General features: G+C 50.6%; 1 protein-coding gene across 1 annotated transcript in view; it reads left to right on the plus strand.

The window, feature by feature from the left end:
* rbpjl (recombination signal binding protein for immunoglobulin kappa J region-like) overlaps positions 1-26,780 on the plus strand; it is a 77,037-nt gene that overhangs the window by 44,765 nt on the left and 5,492 nt on the right. The window contains exons 5-10 of the mRNA XM_038803717.1: positions 4,714-4,829; positions 9,581-9,755; positions 15,986-16,123; positions 18,192-18,301; positions 23,292-23,432; positions 25,540-25,695. Of these exons, the coding sequence (XP_038659645.1) occupies positions 4,714-4,829; positions 9,581-9,755; positions 15,986-16,123; positions 18,192-18,301; positions 23,292-23,432; positions 25,540-25,695 (836 nt within the window). The remainder of the gene's footprint in view (positions 1-4,713; positions 4,830-9,580; positions 9,756-15,985; positions 16,124-18,191; positions 18,302-23,291; positions 23,433-25,539; positions 25,696-26,780) is intronic.

Below are 26,780 nucleotides of genomic sequence, written 5' to 3' on the forward strand. Positions count from 1 at the left end.
TCCCTTATCGTCCATATGTCTATCCAATGGCCAATTGAATGCGTTTAGTATCGGCGAGTCCACTACTGTTGCAGGCAGGGCATTCCACGCCCTTACTACTCTCTGAGTAAAGAATTTACCTCTGACATCTGTCCTGTATCTATCTCCCTTCAATTTAAAGATATGTCCCCTCATGCTGGACATCATCATCCGAGGAAAAAGGCTCTCAATGTCCACCCTATCTAATCCTCTGATCATCTTGTATGCCTGAATTAAGTCACCTTCTTCTCTCTAACAAAAACAGCCTCAAGTCCTTCAGCCTTTCCTCATAGATCTTCCCTCTATACCAGGCAACATCCTTGTAAATCTCCTCTGTACCCTTTCCAATGCTTCCACATCCTTCCTATAATATGGCGACCAGAACTGCACGCAATACTCCAAATGCGGCCGCACCAGAGTTTTGTACAACTGCAACATGACCTCATGGCTCCGAAACTCAATTCCTCTACCAATAAAAGCTAACACACCGTACACCTTCTTAACAACCCTCTCAACCTGGGTGGCAACTTTCAGGTATCTATGGACATGGACCCCAAGATGTCTCTGCTCGTCCACACTACCAAGAATCTTACCATTAGCCGAGTACTCTGTCTTCCTGTTATTCCTTCCAAAATGAATCACCTCACACTTTTCTGCATTAAACTCCATTTGCCACCTGTCAGCCCAGCTCTGCAGCTTATCTATGTCCCTCTGTAACTTGTAACATCCTTCTGCACTGTTCACAACTCCACCGACTTTAGTGTCATCTGCACATTTACTCACCCATCCTTCTACGCCCTCCTCCAGGTCATTTATAAAAAAGACAAACAGCAGCGGCCCAAAACAGATCCTTGTGGTACACCACTAGTAACTGGACACCAGTCACAACATTTCCCATCAACCACCACCCTTTGTCTTCTATCAGCTAGCCAATTTCTGATCCAAACTGCTAAATCACCCTGAATCCCATGCCTCTGTACTTTCTGCAATAGCCTACCGTGGGGAACCTTATCAAACGCTTTACTGAAATCCATATACACCACATCAACTGCTTTACCCTCATCCACCTGTTTGGTCACCTTCTCGAAGAACTCAATGTGGTTTCTGAGGCACGACCTACCCTTCACAAAACCATGTTGACTATCTCTAATCAAATTATTCCTTTCCAGATGATTATACATCCTATCTCTTATAAACCTTTCCAAGGCTTTTCCCACAACAGAAGTAAGGCTCACTGGTCTATAGTTACCGGGGTTATCTCTACTCCCTTTCTTGAACAAGGGGACAACATTTGCTATCCTCCAGTCTTCTGGCACTATTCCTGTAGACAAAGATGACTTAAAGATCAAAGCCAAAGGCTCAGCAACCTCCTCCCTAGCTTCCCAGAGAATCCTAGGATAAATCCCATCCGGCCCAGGGGACTTATCTATTTTCACACTTTCCAGAATCGCTAACACCTCCTCCTTATGAACCTCAAGCCCTTCTAGTCTAGTCGCCTGTATCTCAGTATTCTCCTCGACAACTTTGTCTTTTTCTTGTGTGAATACAGACGAAAAATACACATTTAGCAGCACCTCTCCTATCTCCTCGGACTCAACGCACAACTTCCCACTACTGTCCTCGACTGGCCCTACTCTTACCGTAGTCATTCTTTTATTCCTGACATATCTATAGAAAGCTTTAGGGTTATCCTTGATCCTACCTGCCAAAGACTTCTCATGTCCTTGCTTGGCTCTTAGCTCTCTCTTTAGAGCCTTCCTCGCTAACTTGTAACTCTCAAGCGCCCTAACTGAACCATCACGTCTCATCTTTACATAAGCCTCCTTCTTCCTCATGACAAGTGTTTCAACTGCTTTAGTAACCCATGGTACCCTCGCTCGATCACTTCCTCCCTGCCTAACAGGTACATACTTATCAAGGACACGCAGTAGCTGATCCTTGAACATGCTCCACATTTCCATTGTGTCCATCCCCTGCAGTTTTCCTCTCCAGCCGATGGATCCTAAGTCTTGGCTCATCGCATCATAATTGCCTTTCCCCCAGCTATAACTCTTGCCCTGCGGTGTATACCTATCCCTTTCCATCGCTAAAGTAAACGTAATCGAATTGTGGTCACTATCACCAAAGTGCTCACCTACCTCCAAATCTGACACCTGTCCTGGTTCATTACCCAGTACCAAATCCAATATGGCCTCGCCTCTTGTTGACCTATCTACATACTGCATCAGGAAACCCTCCTGCACACATTGGACAAAAACGGACCCATCTAAAGTACTCGAATTATAGTGTTTCCAGTCAATATTTGGAAAGTTAAAGTCCCCCATAACAACTACCCTGTTACTTTCGCTCCTATCCAGAATCATCTTTGCAATCCTTTCCTCTACATCTCTGGAACTTTTCGGGGGCCTATAGAAAAGCCCTAACAGGGTGACCTCTCCTTTCCTGTTTCTTAACTCAGCCCATACTACCTCAGTATTCGAGTCCTCATCAAATGTCCTCTCAGCCACCGTAATACTGTCCTTGACTAACAATGCCACTGCTCCCCCTCTCTTACCACCTTCCCTGAGCTTACTGAAATATCTAAACCCCGGCACCTGCAACAACCATTCCTCGCCCTGCTCTACCCATGTCTCCGAAGTGGCCACAACATCGAAGTCCCAGGTACTAACCCATGCCGCAAGCTCACCCATCTTATTCCGGATGCTCCTGGCATTGAAGTAGACGCACTTTAAACCACCTTCCTTCCTGCCGGTACACTCCTGCAACTTTGAAACTTCATGACCTCACTACTCTCAGCTTCTTGTGTACTGGAGCGACAATTCAGGTTCCCAATCCCCTGCTGAACTAGTTTAAACCCTCCCGAAGAGCATTAGCAAACCCCCCCCCCCCCCCCCCCCCCCCCCCCCCCCCCAGGATATTAGTACCCCTCTGGTCCAGGTGTAGACCATCCCGTTTGTAGAGGTCCCACCTACCCCAGAATGAGCCCCAATTGTCCAGGAATCTGAAACCCTCCCTCCTGCACCATCCCTGCAGCCACGTGTTCAACTACTCTCTCTCCCTATTCCTCGACTCGCTAGCACGTGGCACGGGTAACAACCCAGAGATAATAACTGTTTGTCCTGGGTCTAAGTTTCCACCCTAGCTGCCTGAACTACTGCCTTACATCCCTATCCCTTTTCCTACCTATGTCGTTGGTACCTATGTAGACCACGACTTGGGGCTGCTCCCCCTCCCCCTTAAGGATCCCGAAAACACGATCCGAGACATCGTGGACCCTGGCACCTGGGAGGCAACACATCAACCGCGAGTCTCTCTCGTTTCCACAGAATCTCCTATCTATCCCCCTAACTATGGAATCTCCAATGACTAATGTTCTTCTCCTCTCCCCCCTTCCCTTCTGAGCAACAGGGACAGACTCTGTGCCAGAGACCTGTACCCCATGGCTGACCCCTGGTAAGTCCCCCCCCCCAACAGTATCCAAAGCGGTATACCTGTTACTAAGGGGAACGACCACAGGGGATCCCTGTACTGACTGCTTCCCCCCAGCCCCTCTCACCGTCACCCATCTATCTTTATTCTTTGGCGTAACTACCTCCCTGAAGCTTCTATCTATGACCACCTCTGCCTCCCGAATGATCCGAAGTTCATCCAGCTCCAGCTCCAGTTCCCTAACACGGTTTTTGAGGAGCTGGAGTTGGGTGCACTTCCCACAGATGAAATCAGCAGGGACATTGACGGCGTCCCTCTCCTCAAACATTCTGCAGGAGGAGCATTGTACTGCCTTCCCTGCCATCCCCTCTTGATACAAACAAGAAAAAGAAAGGAAGAACTTACCTGATATTCACTCTACCCCTTAGGTTAGAGGAGGTGGAAGGGTGGGGGGACACTGCAAGTGTAGTGTCTCGGGTTTAGCAACCGCCCGACTTGTATAGAGGTACTCACCTTCCCGACAGGCCCCTGCTCCCGCCAAAAATCCGGAGGCCGCTCCCGCTGAAAGGTAAGCAAATTTAAAGGCGCTCAATCACCTTCCTGACAGGCCCCTGCTCCCGCCAAAAATCCAATCGGCAGTTCCAGGCAGTAATACCCAATCTTGAGTTGCCCAACCAGCAGTCCTTAAAGGGTTGGTGCAAAAGCAGGGTGATAACCCCTTGTGGACCTGATTTTCCTGAGGCCATAAGGAGTTGCCAGCCAAGCATTGGATTCCCCACCCTGTTCCTCACCACTTTAAGAGTTAAAGGACTGGTATGAGTCGGTGAAAGTGATTTTGAAACCCTCCCTCTCACTGACGACTTGCCAATTAAATTCAAATGAGGCTTCACTGTGACAATTGAGAATCCTTTGGATATTTGTCAAATCTTCTGGTTCATTGATCAGGAGCCTCAATCCTTCCTTCCCTCAGGCTGTCAAGGCTGCTGCTTTGCTGTAACATTGCTGGAGGATGTGTGGAGGAAAGGGCTGGTTGCCTTCCTGGTGTGTCGCTGCATTCCAACCAAGCTACGGCGGGCTGATGGCAGGATATCCTAGGAAACTCCGGGCCAATCATTCCTCTTTCGGCATGTTGTTAATTCATGGGGGGGGGGGGGGGGGGGGGGGTGGTGGGAGGTCAGTGGGGAGGTGGAGACAGCTGTGGTACGGGGGAGCCCAGACTGACCGAACAACTCCCCCGTGAGGTGACTGACACCATCTTTGTTCTAGTGTGCGGTCTCAACGATATGAACTGTCGGCTCTGTGGCTACATGGGCCTGGATAGCATGACCAACAGGCAAGAAGCTGCTCAAAAGATCAACTTTGAAGAACAGTCGGACTCCAAGGTAAGAATGGAAACACGTTGGTTTTTATACTTCAGCGGTTATATTTTAAAGTCATTATGAAAAATGAAAAAATGAAAATCGCTTAGTGTCACGAGTAGGCTTCAATGAAGTTACTGTGAAAAACCCCTAGTCGCCACATTCCGGCGCCTGTCCGGGGAGGCTGGTACGGGAATCGAACCGTGCTGCTGGCCTGCTTGGTCTGCTGTAAAAGCCAGCGATTTAGCCCAGTGAGCTAAACCAGCCCCTGGAATCTGCTTTTTTCATAAGATATCCAGCACAGAAACAAACCATTCAGCCCAACCAGTTCCTGCTGATGTTAACGTTCCTCTCAAACCTCCTCCCAGCTTTCCTCAGCGAAATCTACCGTCTTAACTCTTTATTCGCTTCTCCCTCTTGTGTCTGTCTAGTTTCCCCTAAATACATCTGTATCACTCACTTCAACCACTCCCTGTGGTAACGAGTTCCACATTCTCACCACACTAGGTGGAGAAGCTTCTTCTGAATTCTCTTGGTGACTATCTTGATATCTCAATTCACATTGAAATTAAATCCTGCATAACTAAAGTCCGAGCATAAAATGTCATCTGATACTTACAGTGCAGTACTGAAGGAGTGCTGCATTATAAGAAGGGCCTTCTTTTAGATGAGATGTTAAATTGCGGCCTCGCCTGCCCTCAGGTGGATAAGAAAGATCCCCTGGCACTTCTTCAAAGAAGATCGGCGGCCGCTAATGGTCTCAAAGGGCCTGCGAGATCTCGCCAGGGCACCATTTAGTACCGATTCACACAAACGTGGACCAGGAGTAAAGGTACCTGAGGGTGGGGGGGGGGGGGGTCTCAGGCCATTAGAGCCCCTCAGGTGGTCGGGACAGGGCAGGGTGGTACCCTGGCACTCCCCTGACACCTGGATACCTTGGCACTGCCAGTCTGATAACCTCGGAATGCCACCCAGGCACCCCGGGCATTGAGTCCCTGGAAGGGTAGGGTGAGAATTTAAATTTGGCGACTTTTCTGACCAGCAAAGTAGATCAGTGAGTTGACGGAGAAATTGCCTGTGAGGGACGTCCGGAGGCCCTTTGGGAGGCCTAATTGGAGAGATCCCATATGTATGTGGGGGGCAGCCTGATGCATGTTGACGGGGGGGGGGGGGGGGGGGGGGGGGGGGGTTGTGCATGCATTGGGGTGGGAAGGGCTGGAGACCATGAAGGAGGGTGGGGATGGTGCCAGTGATGGGAGGGGGGGGGGGGGGGGGGGAAATGTCATTGAGGTGGGAATGGGGAGGAGAGTGCCCTGGTGCTGGTGGAAGGGTCACCCCGATGCTTGTGTAGTGTGGGGGTGTGGTTGCTCTTCTGTGTGTGTGGGTTGGGGGTGTTCCCCTTGTCATTTCCTTGGGGGGGGGAAATGTGTCTAAGTGTGGCCTCGGTGAGGTCTGAAAACAAAGCACTATCCCGCTGATTAGCGGGGCCGTTCTGGGAGCTGCCAATCCCGGGAGACATCCCGCTGAGCAGATCCATAACGGAACTGCTTTTCCCCCATTAAATCGCACCCAGAGCTCATGCTTCAGGTCGATGACTTTTCATCTGAAACATTGGGTGGTATCTTGTGAGATGGCTAGAATGGGATTAGCGCCGGTGAGATCTCAGTTTGAGATCATCCCCGCCCCCCGCTGGTGGCATGAACCTGAGTTCCATGAATTCTAATCAATTTAAATATTCCTACTTTACACCATAAGGTCCACTGGACACTGGATACTGCCCCGTCCCCCCTGACCTACGGCGGCATGACGTAGCCCCAGTGACATGATATCACGCCGGCGCGGAACATTACTGTTTTCAAAGACCAAGAGAACCAGTCGTGATGACTACCTTGGGGGCATGGAGATGGGTATAGCCCCCAGTTGATGAGGGACATTGCAAAACAGTGACTGGGCATTCCCCCTGTCACCCTGGCACTGCTAGATTGGCACTGCTGGGGTGGGCCCTTTGGGAAGCCTAATTGGGGGGTTCCCATATGTATGTGGGGGGGGGGGGCCTGATGCATGTTGGCTGGGGGGGGGGGGGGGTTGTGCATGCAATGGGATGGGAAGGGCTGGAGACCATGAAGGAGGGTGGGGACGGTGCCAGTAATGGGAGGGGGGGGGGGGGGGGAAATGTCATTGAGGTGGGAATGGGGAGGAGAGTGTCCTGATGCTGGTGGAAGGGTCACCCCGATGCTTGTGTAGTGTGGGGGTGTGGTTGCTCTTCTGTGTGTGTGGGTTGGGGTGTGTTCCCCTTGTCATCAGGAGGGGTCCCGATATCCGTGGAGGGATTAACCGTTGGGGAGGGGGGGTGCCAATTTCTATGGTGGGGGGCTCAATCTGTTGGGGGGGGGAGGTCAAGATTGTCCTGGGGGCATTCCGATCTCCGTGGGGATTCCGATCTCTGTTGGGGGGGGATGCCAATCTCTGCTATGTGATCTTCGCCAAGGTGCCGTTTAACAGGGGGCACCTGTGAAGCTGGCGATTTTCACACAGCTTTTATCGCCTGATCCAGCACTTTGCAATCTTGGAAAAATTCCTCCCGTTAACTCTCTCCTTAACACCTGCTGAGTATTTCCAACATTGCTTGTTTTTATTTCCAGCGCCTGCAGTATTTTCGGACTGGTTGGTCACCCGGAGATGTCACCAGCTCAGCTTTGGCTATTTAGTGGTTGGGGTTTTGGTGGTCCTGGGCAGAAATAGCTAGCTGGTGGGTCTTACCCATGTGATATTGCCGTGTGACTTGCCAGCCTGGCCACCAGGTGGAGTCCTATTGCAGAAGGACTCCACCTGATTGGTTGCAGCATGGCCTTGTCAGTACAGTAGCTGGGGGTTCACGTGGCGACGGGGAGAGACATCAGCAGCGGGGGCGGGGGTTCAATGCCCGCACCGGCTGAGGTTAACCCCCTCACAGGGGAAAGCAGCCTCTGGCCCTCGGGGACTTTACATCCCTGGAGATCACTAAGCTGTGGCCAATCCAAATAAGAGTGGCCACCATGGCGTCAAGACAAAAGAGATACAATGTAGGGGAAATAAAAATGCTTCCGGCCAATGCCATGAAAGTTTCCAGAGCTTATTATTTGGAATGAATTCACTTCATAAATCACAGAACAGTGCAGTACTGAAGGCCTATTGTGCCTACCCAATTAATCCCACTTTCTTGCTCTTTCTCCCAAAGCCTTTTCAAGCATTATTATCCGAATTGATTTTGAATGTTGCTATTGGATCTACTCCATCACTCTTTCCCGCATAGCATTCTGGACCAACAACACTCACCGAGTAATATTCTCCTCAGCCGCCGGCTGCTTCTATTGACAGTCAGCTGGAATTCGCACCCTGCCATTGGAAACGCTTCTTTCCTTGTTTACTCTATCGAAACTCCTCATAATTTTAAACACCCACACACTAAATCTCCCCTCAGCCGCTCCCTTTGCCCCAGATTTTTCCAGCCTGGTGCCCCTCACCCCTGATTCCCTTCCGGTATCTGCACCCTCCCCCAAAGCCTCGCTAGTCCTCCCTACAATATGGCGCGCAGGATTCAACACAACTCTCTAGCTGTTCGGCATAACCTTCTCTTTTTATCTCCTCTATTTCTCAATTAATAAAACGGTCGAATCAAGCTTTTAAAGTATTTATATCCAATTCCATTTTGGAAGTTAATGTTTAACCTGCTATCACCACCCTTTCAGGAAGCACATTCCGGATCACAGTCGCCCACTGTGTTTTAAAAAAAATCCTATTTCTGTTGCCAATTATCTTAAACCTGTGAACTCTGGTCACCAATCCTCCTGCCACGGCAGACAGTTTCTTCTGAGTTGCTCTGTCGTACTCCTTCATGGCTTTGAACGCCTCTAAGAAATTTCCCCTTAACCTTAACCTTAGGGGCCTCACGGTAGCATGGTGGGTAGCATCAATGCTTCACAGCTCCAGGGTCCCAGGTTCGATTCCCGGCTTGGGTCACTGTCTGTGCGGAGTCTGCACGTCCTCCCCGTGTGCGCGTGGGTTTCCTCCGGGTGCTCCGGTTTCCTCCCACAGTCCAAAGATGTGCGGGTTAGGTGGATTGGCCATGCTAAATTGCCCGTAGTGTAAGGTTAATGGGGGGATTGTTGGGTTACGGGTATACGGGTTACGTGGGTTTAAGTAGGGTGATCATTGCTCGGCACAACATCGAGGGCCGAAGGGCCTGTTCTGTGCTGTACTGTTCTATGTTCTATGTTCTCTGCGCTGAGAACAGCCCCTGGCTTCTCGGTGTCATTTAAATTCCTCATCCCTGGCACCTTTCAACAGAAAGTCCTCTGCACCCTCGCCAACACCTTGACCTCTTTCCGCAGTTTGGTGCCCAGATCTGACCACAGGGTCCACCAGCTGAGGCTTAACCGATCGTTTTCCTGCGTGTCCATTTGTGTCTTTTGTTTCAGGGGCTGGTTTAGCACAGGGCTAAATCGCTGGCTTTGAAAGCAGACCCAAGCAGGCCAGCAGCACGGTTCAATTCCTGTACCAGCCTCCCCGAACAGGCGCCGGAATGTGGCGACTAGGGGCTTTTCACAGTAACTTCATTTGAAGCCTACTGGTGACAATAAGCGATTTTCATTTCATTTTTTTTTTCATTTCAACAGCTTCATTAAATTGTCCCGCCTCCTTCAACGATTGGTGGAGCTGAATCCCCAGATTGTCCTGTTCCCTCTGCGCCCCTGTTAAAATTGCGGCTTTTAATTTCGCGTATTCGTTTCCCTCAGCAATTTGGCTGCGCCAAAGCACTGTTCATATCTGATGCCGACAAACGCAAGCACTTCCGGATAGCTTTAAGACTCTTCCTGGGGAATGGCCAAGAGGTCGGGACCTTCTACAGTAAATTCATCAAAGTCATCTCAAAGCCTTCCCAGAAGAAACAATCCATTAAGAATGCAGACTGTAAGTATCACTGCGAGTCGGGTGGAGGTGGGGGGGTGGGGGGGGGGGGGGGGGGGAATGTTGCGCACAGGTCCAATTCCACTCCCAGGGACATGAGCGCAAAATATATGCTAACTCTGAGGGAGCGCCTCATTGTCTTTTTGGTGAGGTGTTAAACCGAGACCCCCATCCGCCTTTTCGGGTGGGCGTGAACAATCCCACGGCATTGTATTGAAGCAGAGTATGGAGTTCCCCTGGGTGCCCTGACCAATATTTATCACTCAACCAACAAATTACCATCCCACAATCTCATTACTGTTCGTGGGAGCTTGCCATGCACAATTTGCTTTCCCACAATGCAGCTGTGATTACGCTTCAAAAGTACCTCATTGGCTGAACAGCAGTTTAGGACAGTCAGTGGTCATAAATGCCGGCTTCTCGTTCGGTGTGATTAATGATGAAGAATGCCTCCAAACCTTTGCACCGCCAATTACCTCTGAATGAGGAAGCTGCATCCCCAGGATTTGGTTCACTGAAATCTCATCTGAGAGCTTAGCAATTACCTTCTAAAGTTTTCAAAATTGAGAAATCTTTCGAATAACAGATTCGACGGGCCGAATTACCTCATTCTCTGATGTGTTCTTCTACGACCCTGGTCCCTACCCCCCCCCCCCCCCCCCCACCCCCTGCCCACCCCCTGGCAGGATACCACTCAGGGGACCTAACCAGCGGACAGATGAGAAATGTTGGGCACGATCCAATGGCCATGCCGTGCCGGAAAAGCAGCTCGCTGCGGCGCAGCGTGGCCGATAAAAGTTGGGAGACCCCGTTCCCGGGATCTACCCGGCTCACAATGCCTCGCGGGAATCAACGACAATCTCAATCGGAAGCCACCATACGCTCAATGAGATTCGAGTCGGTCCCCAGACCTTGGCCCTCCAAGATACAGATACCAGGTTGGCCACATATACAGGGGAGCCTCTGGCCATTGAAGGCACCTCTCTGATATGTTAGGTCTGGTTTAACACACCTTCCAATTTAATACTAATTTGATGTGAATTATCCAATAGAAGTCACTGATATATAAAGGGGATACAGGTGGCACTATGTGCTGGTGGAGATTTGTCGGTGAAGTTGGATCAAAGAAATAAAGGTGTTTCGTGGAGAAGCAGAATTCTTGTTTCCTTTACTCTGCAGTAACCCAGAAGCTTGAACATGGTACCAGTGACTCACGGTGAACAATCGGCATGCTTGCCCTGAATGGTGATTTGCGGTGCCAGTTATTGGGCCGTGACTGGCTGTGCCACCTGAAGTTAGATTGACAGTGTTTTTGCCGCATGTACCCCCATGGCCCTGGCAAAGTTACTGGGGGTTTTCGCCAAAGGTTTAGGTAACATCAAGGGGGTGTGGCAAAAATCAGTGTCGAATGCCTCATTTGTGGCCATTAATACCCAGGGGGGGCTATACGAACACACCCGGTTGCCATTCGGAGTTTCGTCGGTGTGCACAATATTTCAGTGAGTGATGAGAACATCCTGCGGGGTCTGCCCAGGGTGGCCGTGTTTCTGGACGACGTCCTCATCACTGAAACCTCAGACAAGGAGCACCTGGAAAACTTGGCGGAAATCCTCGGGCGGTTCGAGCAGGCCGGCATCCATCACCAAAGGCAGAAGTGTGTTTTCAATACCCCAGAGGTCACCTGCTTGGGGTATTGAGCAGACAGACATGGCCTACATCCAGTGGAGAACAAGGTGTGGGCGATCAGGTTACACTCGTTCTTAGAGTAGTCAACTACTACGGGAGGCTTATCCCAAACCTTGCTACACTGCTCAGCCTGCTCCACCGACTATTGAAGGAGGGGTACCCTTGGGAGTGGGCCCCTCCGCAACAGAAGATGTTCATGGGGGTGAAGCAGAAACTGTCCTCTGAGAAACTGCTTCCCCGCTTCGACCCCCCCTTCGACCCCACCAAGCCACTCCCGTTAATATTCGACACTTCCCCCTTACGGGGTGGGGGCTGTCCTCGCACACACTGCATGGACGATGGATCGGAACGACCCACAGCATTCGCATCCTGAACACTCGCCGACGCGGAGCGCAATTACGCACAAATTGAGAAGGAAGGCCTGGCTGTCGTTTCTGGGGTCCGCAAGTTCCACCAGTACATCTACGGCCGTGCGTTTACGGCCCACACCGATAACAAACCACAACTCGGGTAATCCCCCCGAGCCCGTCGGCCAGGGTCCAATGGTGGGCTGTGCTGTTAGTCGCATACACAAACACCTTGGAACACCGCCCTGATACATGGATCCCAAATGCTGATGCGTTATAGATTCATAGATGTGTACAGCACAAAAACAGGCCCATCGGCCCAGCTGGTCCATGCCGCCCAGTTTCTATCACTAAGCTAGCCCCACTTGCCCGTATTTGGCCCATACCCCTCTATGCCCACCCTGCCTGTGTAACTGTCTAACTGCTTTTTAAAGGACAAAATTGTACCCACCTCTACCACTACCTCTGGCAGCCCGTTCCAGATGCTCACTCTGGTCTCTTTTGTGTCTCTCTCCTGTCACCTTAAACCTATGCCTTCTCACTCTGGACTACTCTACCTTTGAGAAAAGGTGTTGACTATCATAGAATCATAACATTTACAGTGCAGAAGGAGGCCATTTGGCCCATCGAGTCTGCACCGGCCCTTGGAAAGAGCACCTCATTTAAGCCCACACCTCCAACTTGTCCCCGTAACCCGACCTAACCTTTTTTTTGGACACTTAGGGGCAATTTAGCACGACCAATCCACCTAACCTGCACATCTTTGGACTGTGGGACGAAACCGGAGCTCCCGGAGGAAACGCACGCAGACACGGGGAGAACGCGCAGACAGTGAATTAAGCCGGGAATCGAACCTGGGACCCTGGAGCTGTGAAGCGACTGTGCTAACCACTGTGCTACCGTGCTGCCCACTATCTACCTTATCAATGCTCCTCGTTATTTTATAGACCTCTATAAAATCACCTCTAAGCCTCCTACGTTCCAGGGAAAAATGTCCCAGCCTATCCAGCCTCTCCTTATAACTCAGACCATCAAGTCCTGGTAGCATCCTCGTAAATCTCTTCTGCACTCTTTCAAGTTTAACAATATCCTTCCTATAATAGGGTGACCAGAACTGAACACAGTATTCCATGTGTGGCCTTACTAATGCATTGTACAACTTCAACAAGACGTTCCAACTCCTGTAATCAATATTCTGACCAATAAAACAATTTTGTCCTTTAAAAAGCAGTTAGACAGTTACACAGGCAGGGTGGGCATAGAGGGGTATGGGCCAAATACGGGCAAGTGGGGCTAGCTTAGTGATAGAAACTGGGCGGCATGGACCAGCTGGGCCGATGGGCCTGTTTTTGTGCTGTACACATCTATGAATCTATAACGCATCAGCCTGCTGAGTTCCTTCTTCACCACCCTGTCCACCTGAGACTCCACCTTCAAGGAGCTGTGAACCTGTATCCCTGGATCTCTTTGTTCTGTAACTCTCCCCAACTCCCTAGCATTAACTGAGTAGGTCCTGCCCTGATTTGATCTACCAAAATGCATCACCTCACATTTATCCAAATTAAATTCCATCTGCCATTCATCGGCCCACTGGCCCAATTGGTCAAGATCCTGTCGCAATCTTTCATAACCTTCTTCACTGTCCACTCTGCCAGCAATCTTGGTGTCATCTGAAACCTACTAACCATGCCTCTTACATTCTCATCCAAATCATTTATATATATCACAAATAACAGTGGACCCAGCACCGATCCCTGAGACACACCGCTGGTCACAGGCCTCCAGTTTGAAAAACAACCCTCTACAACCACCCTTTGGCTTCGGTCGCCAAACCAATTTTTTATCCAATTGGCTACCTCGCCCTGGATTCCAGGAGATTTAACCTTTTGCAGCAACCTGCCATGCTGTTCCTTGTTAAAGGCCTTGCTAAAGTCCATGTGGAAAACGTCGACCGCGCTGCCCTCATCTACCTTCTTGGTTACCCCTTCACAAAATTCAATCAAATTCGTGAGACATTACTTCCCCTTACAAAGCCATGCTGACTTTCTCTAATTAGCCCATGTCTGTCTAAATGCCTGTAGATCCTGTCCCTCAGAATTGCTTCTAACAACTTACCCACTACAGAAGTAAGACTCACCAGTCTGTAGTTCCCGGGCTTATCCCTACAGCCCTTCTGAAACAAGGGCACAATGTTTGCTACCTTCCAATCTTCAGGCACCACTCCTGTAGCTGCCGATGATTTAAATATCTCAGCTAGGGGGCCAGCAATTTCCACCCTAGCCTCCCACAACATCCTGGGATACATTTCAGCAGGTCCCAGGGATTTGTCTATCTTGATGCGTTTTAACACCTCCAGCACCTCCTTCTCGGCTGAGCTGCCTTCCCCTCTCCACGAAGCCACCGGGGCCCAAATCTCCCAAAGAGGTCGTTGCCGCTCTCGATTTTATGGACTCTCTGCCGGTCATGTCGGGACGCATCAAGGAATGGATCCAAACTAACCGACAGTAACTGCCACATGGTCTTATACGGCGCCCAACACTGGGCTTTACCTGACGAGAGAGTGAGAGAGCCACATTGCTCCCAGGTGTGATACTTCGCTCAATGGGACCAGTTCCATACTCAGTCCGGACACAGGGAAAGGAGGCAAGCCGTCACGCGTACCACATCCACCACCGCACCCAGGAGTCGCCAGACCCTGACCATGATGCTCCAATTCCGGCCCTCCCACAGCCCCCATTACCGTAATTCTGCCGCCTTCTCCAGCTGCCAAAGTCCCAGAGGTGAAATGCCAGAGGCCGGCTCTACACTCTCAGACTCTCGTGGTTCCAACACGGACATGTGCCCACCAGGGAACGTCGTGACGCTGCCGCCCACACCAGCACCCGCGCCGGCCACGCCGGTCCAACCTCGATGATCCACGCGCAAACGGCAGTCACCGGTGCGATACAAATCACCAGGCCCTGCTCTGTCGATGCCAGAACGCCGCACCCTCTGCAAAAGGACCAGGGGCCGTCCTCCACATCCGATGGATGTGGGCATCTCTCCAGACTTTAAAACCGCCATTCGCGGGGGCTCTCGGGCTCTGGGTTCGGTGCCCTCGTGGGAGACTGCAATTTTGATTGCTCGCTGGAGGTTAAGTGGGTTTCTGTTTGTAGTCTCCGCTATGTACCAGTACCACGGATCCACAAATGAAACGATCTTGCAGGGAGTCACTTAATGTGGGCCCAAATCCACAAGTTGCGGCGAGCTTCCTGTAGCGCCACAAAGTTGCTGTTGGACTCTCCTTGGGCCTGGGAGGCTGAATGGAAGCAATGTCGGTGGACTATAACTGGGGGCTTTGGATTCAAATGCTCCTCGACCAATGTGGCGAAAGACCCGGGGCTGGATTCTCCAAAAACCGCCGCATCTGGGTGGGTTAGGTTCTTTATGAGCGCGTAGGTCGGCCGACTGACTGCAGTCAGCAATACTTTTGTCTCCCATTATTGCGATTGTTCAAAATACAATTCCATCCGCTCAATCATTTGAGCCCAGTCATCACTACTCACATCGAACGGTTCGAGCTTTCCTATGTGGGGCATCTCGTTAGCCTCCTGGGGCCTAGACGAAGTGGTCCGGTGCTGTCGTACACTGTACCGGTTTTAGCTCCACTTTAGCCTCGTCGCCAGTGTAGAATCCAATGAAGAGGCACACAGGAATGCACAGCAGGGTGTAGAGTGAACACGGACTATCCGATATACACAGCAAACTCTCCTCGCCCTGAAAGGGTCACCCTCCCCAACATGCACCCAGGTCGGGGTTTAAATACAATCCGGTTCCCCCTTGTTAAGGGGAAACCCCGCCCGGTTTTACCAGGGGTGTTCATACTCCGTGGTGGTCTCGGAGAACCGGATGGTGTATAGCCGGTAACCTCCGAGGGGGGGGGGGGGGATAACAAGTGTGCCACAGAAGAAAGTAAACAAAACTATGGAAAGAGCTGGAAGCCAGAGCTGCAATGTGGGGTAGACATTTTAAAGCAGGAATAACATTTGTCATTGCCACGTTGCTCTGGGACATTTAATGGGACCCATTCAGCAGTGACAATGCTGCCCACGGAACCATATCCTTCAGGATGCCATTGAAATGAATGTTGTTCAGAAGTAAGATATGGGCCTAGTCTTTTCCAGTTACAAGCCATTCACTGTGTTTAACTGTTGTTCCCAGTGTGCATCCCTTCAGGCTCCAAGGTGGCTTTGTTTAATCGTCTGCGATCTCAAACGGTTAGTACCCGTTACCTGTGTGTGGAGGGGGAACAGTTCGTCGCCAGTGCCAGGCAATGGGCAGCTTTCACTCTGCACTTGGGTAAGACTTCACCTCAGTTCACACCAGCCTCAGCAGGAGGTGCGTCGGACAGGAAATAATGGTCAGGTTTTCTGAATATTGCTGCATCCTTACAGATGGTTATTTGCTGGTTAGGCCTCTGCTGGTGTATTATGTCCAACTCTGGGTACCACAGTTTAGAAAGGATCTGAAGGCTTTGAAGAGGGTGTGTACAGTAATTTTACGGGTGGATATCCATTCATCGAATCAGGCAGCAGAATACATTCTGTGGTTCACGACTGTTTCATTGTTATGATTCAGTCCAGTACAAACACTGATTTCCACTCTGCCCTTCCCGATTCTCTCCCTGTCTAGAAGCAATTCCTCCACTGGGGGGAAACCCAGCTCTCGAGTACAGGCTTCAGTGAGCATCACCTGCTCTCAGTTCACACCGAAGCTCGTCTTGGTTTACTCTTAAAGGGACCTGCATTTCTAACATTGTCACAGAGGGGCCAGAATGTCATCTCACTTCCTGTGGTGGCATTCGGCAATGCTCCATAACTCAGTCCCTGCAGTGAATTGACCCACCAGTCTGGCTCTTTAACGGGACCTCCAGAAGGAGAGTTGCCAGCCCCTGAGGAGTTCTTCCCATTCACCTGCAGTAATGCAGCAAACCAGCGGGTGGGGCAGTACTGGGAGGCTTCTCAGTCCTCTTGTTCAGTTTTCGCTGGTTACATTTCAGTGCCTCTTATTATGGGCCAGGGATTAGAGAACACCAAAGTATATCATGGAGTTCACCTGACCCACAACTTTGTATAGATTTTGGTTATGGGGCCCACTTTACAGGTATGATGCAACAGAGATCTAAAGTATTTTAAAACAAAAACAATGTTTATTCTCTGAATCCAGTTAACGTTTTATAAACACACAGTAAGCATCTTACCAACTACCAACACTGATACTCCCCCCAAAGATACAATACTCTATAGGTCATCCTTAGTAACTTTCCTAACAACATCCATAAGTCAAAAACCCTTTTTAACAAAAACAGTAGGTTTAATTCGGCACAGAAACAGGTATTACTTTGAAACCATCAAGTGATCTGGGGACATTCTTTAGCATGTAGAGAGAGAGACCAAAATACACCTCCTTGGTTTGAATGCAGCTCTCCAACTGAAAACGAAACTAGAACATAGAGCCAAAAACCGTTTCCAGCTCAAAGCCAAAGTAAAAAGCAGAGCCAGAGCCCAGCTCCACCCACACAATGACATCACTGCAGCCACTTGAGAAGACAAACATTTCTTAAAGTGACATTCCCATGACACTCTGGACTGGGTTGCCTCAGTGGCTGTTGTTTCGGAGGAGGGGTAGCTCGTGACCCAAAATGTGACCTCTGCAACCCCAACGAGGGTCATGACCCACAGTTTGGGAACCACTGGTCTAATGGATCCAGGGCCGGCTCATGTATTTACGTTAAATTTACAGTGCAGAAGGAGGCCATTCGGCCCATCGAGTCTGCAACGGCTCCTGGAAAGAGCACCCTACCCAAGGTTAACACCTCCACCCTATCCCCATAACCCAGTAACCCCACCCAACACTAAGGGCAATTTTGGACACTAGGGGCAATTTATCATGGCCAATCTACCTAACCTGCACATCTTTGGACTGTGGGAGGAAACCGGAGCACCCGGAGGAAACCCACGCACACACGGGGAGGATGTGCAGACTCCGCACCGGTAGTGACCCAAGCCGGAATCGAATCTGGGACCCTGGAGCTGTGAAGCGATTGTGCTAACCACAATGCTACCGTGCTGCCCCTTAATGGACCGTGGTAATATCTCACAGCAGACACTGGACTCCAATTGTCTTGGGACTCCCTTTGTCATTGGACCTAGCCCCCACTCTGCTGAATCCATGCGACAGTCGGCCTGCGTTGGCCACCGCACATTCAAAACTAAATCACACACCTTCCACTCGTCAAAATGAAAATCGGGACCTGGAAAGTCAAGACTTTGGCATGTAACATTCATGAACTCACAGCTGGGAAGCACAGGCAATGTCGTGCTGTGCCACCTCCACCTTACCCTGCTCCTCTGTGTTTCCTCTGCAGAGAACGATCAGTGTCAGAGGGGTGATTTCCGCCCTCGTGACGGGTACATCAGATACGGATCAGCTGTCAAATTGGTTTGCACCGCCTCAGGAGTCTCTTTACCGAGCATGGTATGACTATCTCCTGTGCACTCAGTTTTGACTTCAGTCTGGTGATCTTCAGCATTACTGCTCATTCTGCCCTCTTCTGGTTTAATCTAAAATAAGAGTCCCATTTTGGGACAGAGAATTGTTGAACCATTAAATTCTGAAGAATATTATTCAAGTTCAATGTGGCTGAAGGCTAAATGTATGCAACTTCTCTTCTCTCTTTCCACCCATTTTATTTTATTATTTCCGTCTAACCTTTCTCTCCTATGCCAGCATAGAATGGTTGGGGACAGCTGGAGTGGCTCTCCTGCCCCTGGGCCAAAAGGTCCAGGGTTCAGGACGCCAGGACACAGGACTAGTTGGCGACAACAGAGCCCAGTTGCTGGTCAAAGCAAGGCAGTGCGTATTAGTGCCTGCCCCCACCTTCAGGAAGGGTACCCGGCTGTAAACCCCCCCACCCACGAAATCCCCAAAAAAGGGATGTCGATAGGAAGGTTAATGACAAGCATTCTAGCGGCCTCATGTAATAAGGGAGCGCCAATTGAGCAACCATCTAGTATGGACAAGTTGGGCTGAATGGCCTGCTTCTGTGACGCATATTCTGTTCAATCCCGTGTGGGATAACTCCCGTTTTCCAGAGTATGGGCCCATGTAGCTTTTGAGAGCTCCCCTCTCCCTCACAATGTGCGCCATTGTGCGTCGCCTTGGGACGCATGCCAGTAGTTTATCGCCTCGGGAGTGATTGGGCACAAAACGTGCTTTGCAGTCAGGCCCATTCCTTTTGGCCTGTGTGTGTGTGTGGGTTTCTGTTTGTCTGTGTGTGGTTTTGTTTGTGTGTGTGTGAGGATTTGTTTGCGTGTGTGTGGGTGTTTGTTGCTGTGCGTGTGTGTGGGGGGGGAGGGATTTGTTTGTGTATGTGTGTGTGTGGGTGGGTTTCTGAGTATGTGTGCATTTGTGTGTTGTTTGCGTTTTCTAAACTAGGCTAGTTTCCCTCTCCCAGTACAGGACACCGAGGCTAGCCATGAGTGTCATTCACATTGAAATAAAGGACTACATTTGCAGTCTATCTGATCAGGGGAGAATTAAAACATTTACATCGAGGATGCGGCCACGGCTGCCGAAGTTGGCATTCGTTTCCCAATCCCTAGTTGCCCTGGTTCGGCTGAATGGGCTGCTGGACCATTTAACCGGTCACTCAAAGCAAGAGGGTAGATTTTAATAACACTCCCGTGAAGTACCTTGGCATGTTTTACACCCAGCTTTAAAGGTGCTATGGAAATGCAGGATGTTGTTGGGTGAGAGAGAATCAGCACTGTCATAATATCCACTCATGTATATCATGAGATGCAGACAGGCAGTGATTGACACACAGGATAACCTGTGAACACACATGACACAGAACAACCAATCACCAGACAGGACACCACCACTATAAAGCCCACAGGGCATTAAGGCTCTCCCTCTCTCACAGGTCACGGCCAGGGAGATAGTCGCAGTGCACAGGCCAATGAACATCATCACCATGTGGTAGAGAGCTAGTCTGGTCAAGCCAGTAGGAGGTTATCCGTTAGGTTAACAGAGTGTCAACCCACAACAGATTATGTACAGCAATCAACAGGTTCAATAAAACAGTGTTGGACCATCTCCTGTGCCGGAAGCCTGTTTCTCGTTTTACTGCATCCAGTTGCAGTCGAAGTAAGACCAACACAGATAACACACCAAGCACCTCATTTCTCATTTTTAATCCTATTCACTTAAAATTGGCCCCCAAAAATACCCAACCAGTCAGGGGCCTGGCTGACTGCTCTGCTTGTGACTTTTACAAAAGTCTCTTCCAGTTCAGAACTTGAATTTTGCTGAAAGGAGACGCAGGTTATCAAAGCTTTTCTCTGTTCACTCATCAAATTTCAACTGATCACAACTCCAAGAAAAAAGGATGCTGACCGGTTGGAAGTCAGTCCTGGTTGGGGTGATACATGGGGGAAAGCAACAGGAAACTGTAGCCCCCCCCCCCCCCCCCCACCCCCACCCCATCCTCCCTTCTCTCCTGCAGTATACATTGTTGCGATTGTTTGAAATTTGGCATTCTTGTGTTAGATCCAGTACCATTGTTTACCCAACAATGAATTTAATAATAATAATCTCTTCTTGTCACAAGTAGGCCTCAATGAAGTTACTGTGAAAAGCCCCTAGTCACCACATTCCGGCACCTGCTCGGGGAGGCCAGTACTGGAATTGAACCCGCGCTGCTGGCATTGTTCTGCATTACAAGCCAGCTGTTTAGCCCACTGTGCTAAACCAACCCCTGGTTTTCTAAACTGTCCAGTGTTTGTTCTGATGAGTGCAATATGAAAAGCTTCAGCAACACACATAAAAACGCATATAGAAAATGGAAGCAGGAGGAGGCCATTTGGCCCTTCGAGCCTTCTCCGTCAGTCATTATGATCACGGCTGATCATCAAAATCAATACTCAGATCCCGCCTTCCCCTCATATTCCTTGATCCTTTTAGTCCCAAGGGCTGTACTTAATTCCTTCATGAAATTACACAACGTTTTGGCCTCAACTACTTTCTGTGGTAGTGAATTCCACAGATTCACCACTCTCGAGATGAAGAAATTTCTCCTCATCTCAGTCCTAAAAGGTTTGCCCCTTATCCTCAAACTATAACCCCGAGTTATGGACTCTCCCACCATCGGGAACATTCTTTCTGAATCTACCCTGACTAATCCTGTTAGAATGTTATAAGTTTCTATGAGAGGGTGACAGGGTGTCACAGTGGTTAGCACTGCTGCCTCACAACTCCAGGGACCCGGGTTCAATTCCAGCTTTGAGTGACTGTCTGTGTGGAGTTTGCACGTTCTCCCAGTGTGTGCGTGGGTTTCCTCTGGGTGCTGCGCTAGTCTAAAGCTGTGCAGGTTAGGGGATTGGCAATGCCGCATTGCCCCTTAATGTCCAGCAGTTAGGTGTGGTTACGATGTTACAGGGATAGGGTGGTGGAGTGGGCCGAGGTAGGGTGCTCTTTCAGAGGGTTGTGGCGACTCGATCGGCCAAATGGCCTCCTTCTGCACTGTAGAGATTCGAGCCCCTCTCACTCTTTTAAACTCCAATGAATATAATCCTGACCGACTTAGTCTCTCCTCATATGGCAGTCCTGCCATGGCAGGAATCAGCTTGGTAAACCTTCGCTGCACTCCCTCCATAGCAAGAACATCCTTCCTCAGATAACCACACCAAAACTGCACACAATATTCCAGGTGTGGCCTCACCAATGTCCTATACAATCGCAGTAAAACACCCCTATTCCTATACTCAAATCCTCTCGCTAGGAAGGCCAAAATGCCATTTGCATTCGTTACTACCTGTTGTAGCTGCGCGCTTACTTTCAGAGACTGACACATGAGGACACCAAGGTCATGCTGAATATCCATCTCTCTCAATGTATATCCATTCAAATGATAACCTGCCTTCAAATTTTTGCTACTGAAGCGGATAACCTCACATTTATCAACATTACCCTGCACCTGCCGTGCATTTGCCCACTCACTCAGCCTGTCCAAATCCCACTGAAACATCTCTGCATCCTCCTCACAGCTCACCCTCCCACCCAACTTTGTATCATCTGCAAATTTGGAGTTAATACATTTAGTTCCATCGTCTGAATCATTAATATATAATGTGAACATTTGGGCTGGGATTCTCCCCTCACCGGCGGAGCGGGCCGTACCGGCACCGAGGAGTGGCGTGAACCAGGCTGGTGTCGGGCTGCCCGGAAGGTACGGAATCCTCCGCACCTTCAGGGGCTAGGCCGGCGCTGGCGGGGTTGACGCTGCGCCAACCGCTGCTGAAGGGGTTGGCGCTGCGCCAATCAGCGCCGAAGGGCCTCCGCCGGCCGGTGCGAGTTGGAGCATGCGCGGGAGCGGCAGCCTGTGCTGGCGTGATCCCAGCACATGCGCAAGGGGTTTCTTCTCCGCGCCGGCTATGGCGGACGTTTACAGCGGCCAGCGCGGAGGGAAAGAATGCCCCCACGGCACAGGTCCGCCCGCGGATTGCCCCCGATTGTGGTCCAGGCCACCGTGGGGGCACCCCCCCCCCCCCAAATCCCCTGTGCACCCCCCCCCCCCCCCCGAGGACTCCGCAGGCTGCCCGCAGAGAGCCAGGTCCCACTGGTAAGGACCTTGTTTGATTTACACCGGCGGGACTGGCTGAAAAAGGGCGGCCACCCGGCCCATCGTCGAGCGGAATATCGCCGGGGGGGTGGCCGTGCCAATGGCCCCTGACCGGCGCGACATGATTCCCGCCCCCGCTGAAAATCCAGCAGCCGGCAGCGGGGCGGCATTTACGCCGCACCCAGCGATTCTCTGGCCCGGCGGAGGGTCGGAGAATCCCGTCTTTGGTGTCCCTGCAGTACCCCACAAGTCACTGCCTGCCAATTGGAAAAAAAACCCATTTATTCCAACTTTTTGTTTCCTGTCTGCTAACCAGGTTTCTACCCATCTCAATCTCATCCGCTTTAACTTTACATAGTAATCTGCTCTGTGAGACCTTGTCAAAAGCCTTCTGAAAGTCTAAATAAACCACATCCACCAGTTCTCCCTGGTCACCTCTACTAGTTACATCCTCAAAGCATTCTAGTAGATTTGCCGAGCATGATTTCCCTTTCGTAAATCCATGCATTGTCTGGTTACACCACTGCTTTCCAAATGCTGTGCTTTGAAATGCTTGACAGTGGACTTCAGCAACCTCGCTACTACCGACGTTAGGCTCACTGGTCTATAGTTCCCTGTTTTCTCCCTATCTATCTTTCTGAATAATGGGGTTACATTAGCTCCCTTCCAATCTGTGGGAACCATTCCAGAGTCCAAAAAACTTTGGATGTTTTGGAAAACACGTCTCTCTTTTCAGCCATGCTTATTTTAGTTGCAAATTTTTTTACATTCTTGAGCTAAAAGATGGTTGTTTGACGTACCGGCACAATAATTTGTTTCTCACTTTGGTGATTATGCGGACAGATCATTCGGAAGGTGAACAAGCAGTACGCAGCGCTGGATGTGGACGAACCCGTCTCTCAGCTACACAAGTGTGCCTTTCACTTCAAGGACACTGACAGGATGTACCTGTGCCTGTCCAACGAGAACATCATACAGTTCCAGGTAGCCTTGCCAACCATCTGGGGCTTTCCGTTCCTGTGGCTAGCCGAATTGGACTATTTGAACGCTGTGAGCAGAGGACTGGGCTGCCAACTCGGCTTGGACGAATCACATGACTTCCTTCCTTCGCTTGCCCCACCACACCCCTCCTCCTACTGATTGCCTAACATGGCCATCGTTGCAGTGCCTTGACTCCCCACACCAACCAGAAAGCAGCCAGACTCTTTGTTATTCGATTGGATGAATCTTTGCTTCTCAGACAGTCTTTAGCGCCCGCTCCCCCCCACCTCCACTATTTTTAATATTAATAATCAAAAGAAAAGTTTTTTTGAACTGTTATTTTTTTTATAGTCTGATGTTTCTCCTGGGGTGCTCCCAGAGGAGAATAACTATGGTTAGCACTGCTGCCTCACAGTGCCGGGGGCCCAGGTTCGATTCCGGCCTCGGGTGACCGTCTGTGTGGAATTATCACTTTCTCCCCGTGTCTGCGAGGGCTGCCCCCGGGTACCAACCAGTCACAAAATCACATTCAACAGTAGGGGTGGGATTCTCCGTCCAGCTGCCCCAGAATCGGGAAACATTCTCCGTCCAGCGACCCCAGAATCAGGATACATTCTCCGTCCAGCTGCCCCAGAATCGGGAAACATTCTCCGTCCAGCGACCCCAGAATCGGGAAACATTCTCCGTCCAGCGACCCCAGAATCGGGAAACATTCTCCGTCCAGCGACTCCAGAATCGGGAAACATTCTCTGTCCAGCGACCCCAGAATCGGGAAACATTCTCCGTCCAGCGACCCCAGAATCGGGAAACATTCTCCGTCCAGCTGCCCCAGAATCGGGAAACATTCTCCGTCCAGCGACCCCAGAATCGGGAAACATTCTCCGTCCAGCGACTCCAGAATCGGGAAACATTCTCTGTCCAGCGACCCCAGAATCGGGAAACATTCTCCGTCCAGCGACCCCAGAATCGGGAAACATTCTCCGTCCAGCGACCCCAGAATCGGGAAACATTCTCCGTCCAGCGACCCCAGAATCGGGAAACATTCTCCGTCCAGTGACCCCAGAATCGGAAAACATTCTCCGTCCAGCGACCCCAGAATCGGGAAACATTCTCTGTCCAGCGACCCCAGAATCGGGAAACATTCTCCGTCCAGCGACCCCAGAATCGGGAAACATTCTCCGTCCAGCGACCCCAGAATCGGGAAACATTCTCCGTCCAGCGACCCCAGAATCGGGAAACACAATCAGGTGGAGAATCTTGCCTCAGCCAAAAATCAAGGCTGCGCTGGGCGTCCAGCAGACTGCCATGCTTTGGTACCTCGACAGCGACGTGAATGCATTCCACTCCGCATGCAAATTGTACAGGAAACGTCGTTTGCATATCATTAGCAGGCTCGAACCGGCATTTCTGGGGCCCCGCGATGCTCCGCCTCCATCAGGAGGAATTACCAAAGTCGAGGTTCACTTGTGGTATTTAAAATCGAGAAACAGGCGGTGTGTCTGCTGAGGGACAGTGGTGGGTAGGGAAAGTGGCCAACATTGTTGTAGTGTGCTGACAGTAGTCCTGCTTCCCAGGGAGCTACTGCCAGGGCCGGCGGCCAGGAGGTGGGCTGTGGGGCGGACCGGCACAGACCACCATTGCCGCAGCCTGCAAGGCAGCCATTCGGCAGCTCACGTTGCTGACTGCCCAATGTGAAATTAGCGCCACTCGTCGTTTGGGTGCCTCCCCAGGCCACCTCCCCTCGGTACTCTCTGGCCCCAGCCGACCCCTCAATGGGATGGGCGTGCTCCAGCGCAACCAGTGCCATCGTCTTGGCTGGGATGAGGGTGCGGGGGGAGTGGAGTGCCTGTATGTAGCTCCCGCTCGTCAGGCTCTCCAGTGTCGATTCCGATCCCCGTAAATCACACACCAACGTTCGTTGGAATTGCGCCACTTCTAGCCCATTAGGATGTCCTAAATCGCTCAGGGACCAGCGCCGCTATCGTGAACGTAGAACACTCGCGATTCAGTCCCGGTGTCAGCACTTCATCTCTCAAACAGAGAATCCAGCCCTCGATGTTTTGCTCAAGAACTCAACTTTGACCTGATGTTTTGTTCTGACTTTCCAAAGGCGACCCCTTGCCCCAAGGAAGCCAACCGGGAAGTGTTGAATGATGGTGCGTGCTGGACAATCATTGGCACTGAGGCTGTGGAATACACATTCAGTGAGAGCTTGGCACAACTTCACATTCCTGTCACTCCTATTCCCATCATCAGCTGCCTTGAGGTAAGATCTTTACAGTCAAGTCAGAGAATGTGACAGCACTTTGCGCTTTCAACGGCATTTAGATATTCAAACCGAGAGGCTGAGTTCAAAGGCCAAGGGCAACTTGCAGAACATCAGCAAGACTGAAGAGAGCGATTCTGAATGCAGAGCCCAGGAGGACCAGAGGAAAGGAGGGAGTTCATGTTCTTTTTATTTGTTCTTGGGATGTGGGCATTACTGACAAGGCGCAACATTTATTGCCCACCCCTGACAGCCCTTGAGAGGTAGTTGTGGGCCAACGTTGTAACAACTGAGAGACTTGCTGAGCTAAAATTCACAGAGCGGTTAAGTGTCAGCCACATTGCTGTGGGTCTGGAGTCACATGTCGGCCAGACTGGGTCAGGATGTGGTGAGTTCCATGAGTCCGTGAGCACTGATTAATATCCATGCACTACCCAGACAGAGAGAGCAGATTGGACACATTTCTCAGAGGCCGAGAGAAGGTTTCCTTCCATAAGGAAACATAAAATGGGTGACCTTAGGGCATCCCTGATGGAACCACCAATTCACCAGACACGTGTTTCCGATATGAATATAGGCTTTAATCGACTTACTACAGAGCCAGCCTGTTTACGTTGATGAACTCTCAGTGAACTGCAGGCTGACTCTGGACAAGGGTATTTATACAGCAGCACTAGAGGGAGGAGTCATGGGCGGAGCCAAGGGTGGAGCCCTGTACAAGCTCCTGAGCATTCCCAGAGCTACTCCCCCTAGTGGTCGGATAATGCTACTGCGCTTACAAAGATATAGTGTGAATTACCATGTTACATTCACCACATTCCCAAAGCACTTTACAGTCAATGCAGTGGCGTGGTTTCTGTGATAATATAGGGAATGCACGGCCAATTTTCACAGATTAAACTCCCGCAAGCAGCAATGAGGTAAATGACAAGATAATCTGCTTTTTATTGATGTTGGTTAAAGGATAAGTGTTGGCCCGAACACTGGGGGGGGGGGGGGAAATCCCTCTGATTGACGTGGTGCCCATGCCACCTTTCATGTTTATCAGGGAGGTCTGACAGGGTCTAGGTTTGGCATTTCACTAA

Source organism: Scyliorhinus canicula, chromosome 7 (assembly GCF_902713615.1).
Source record: "Scyliorhinus canicula chromosome 7, sScyCan1.1, whole genome shotgun sequence".
Lineage (NCBI taxonomy): Eukaryota > Metazoa > Chordata > Chondrichthyes > Carcharhiniformes > Scyliorhinidae > Scyliorhinus > Scyliorhinus canicula.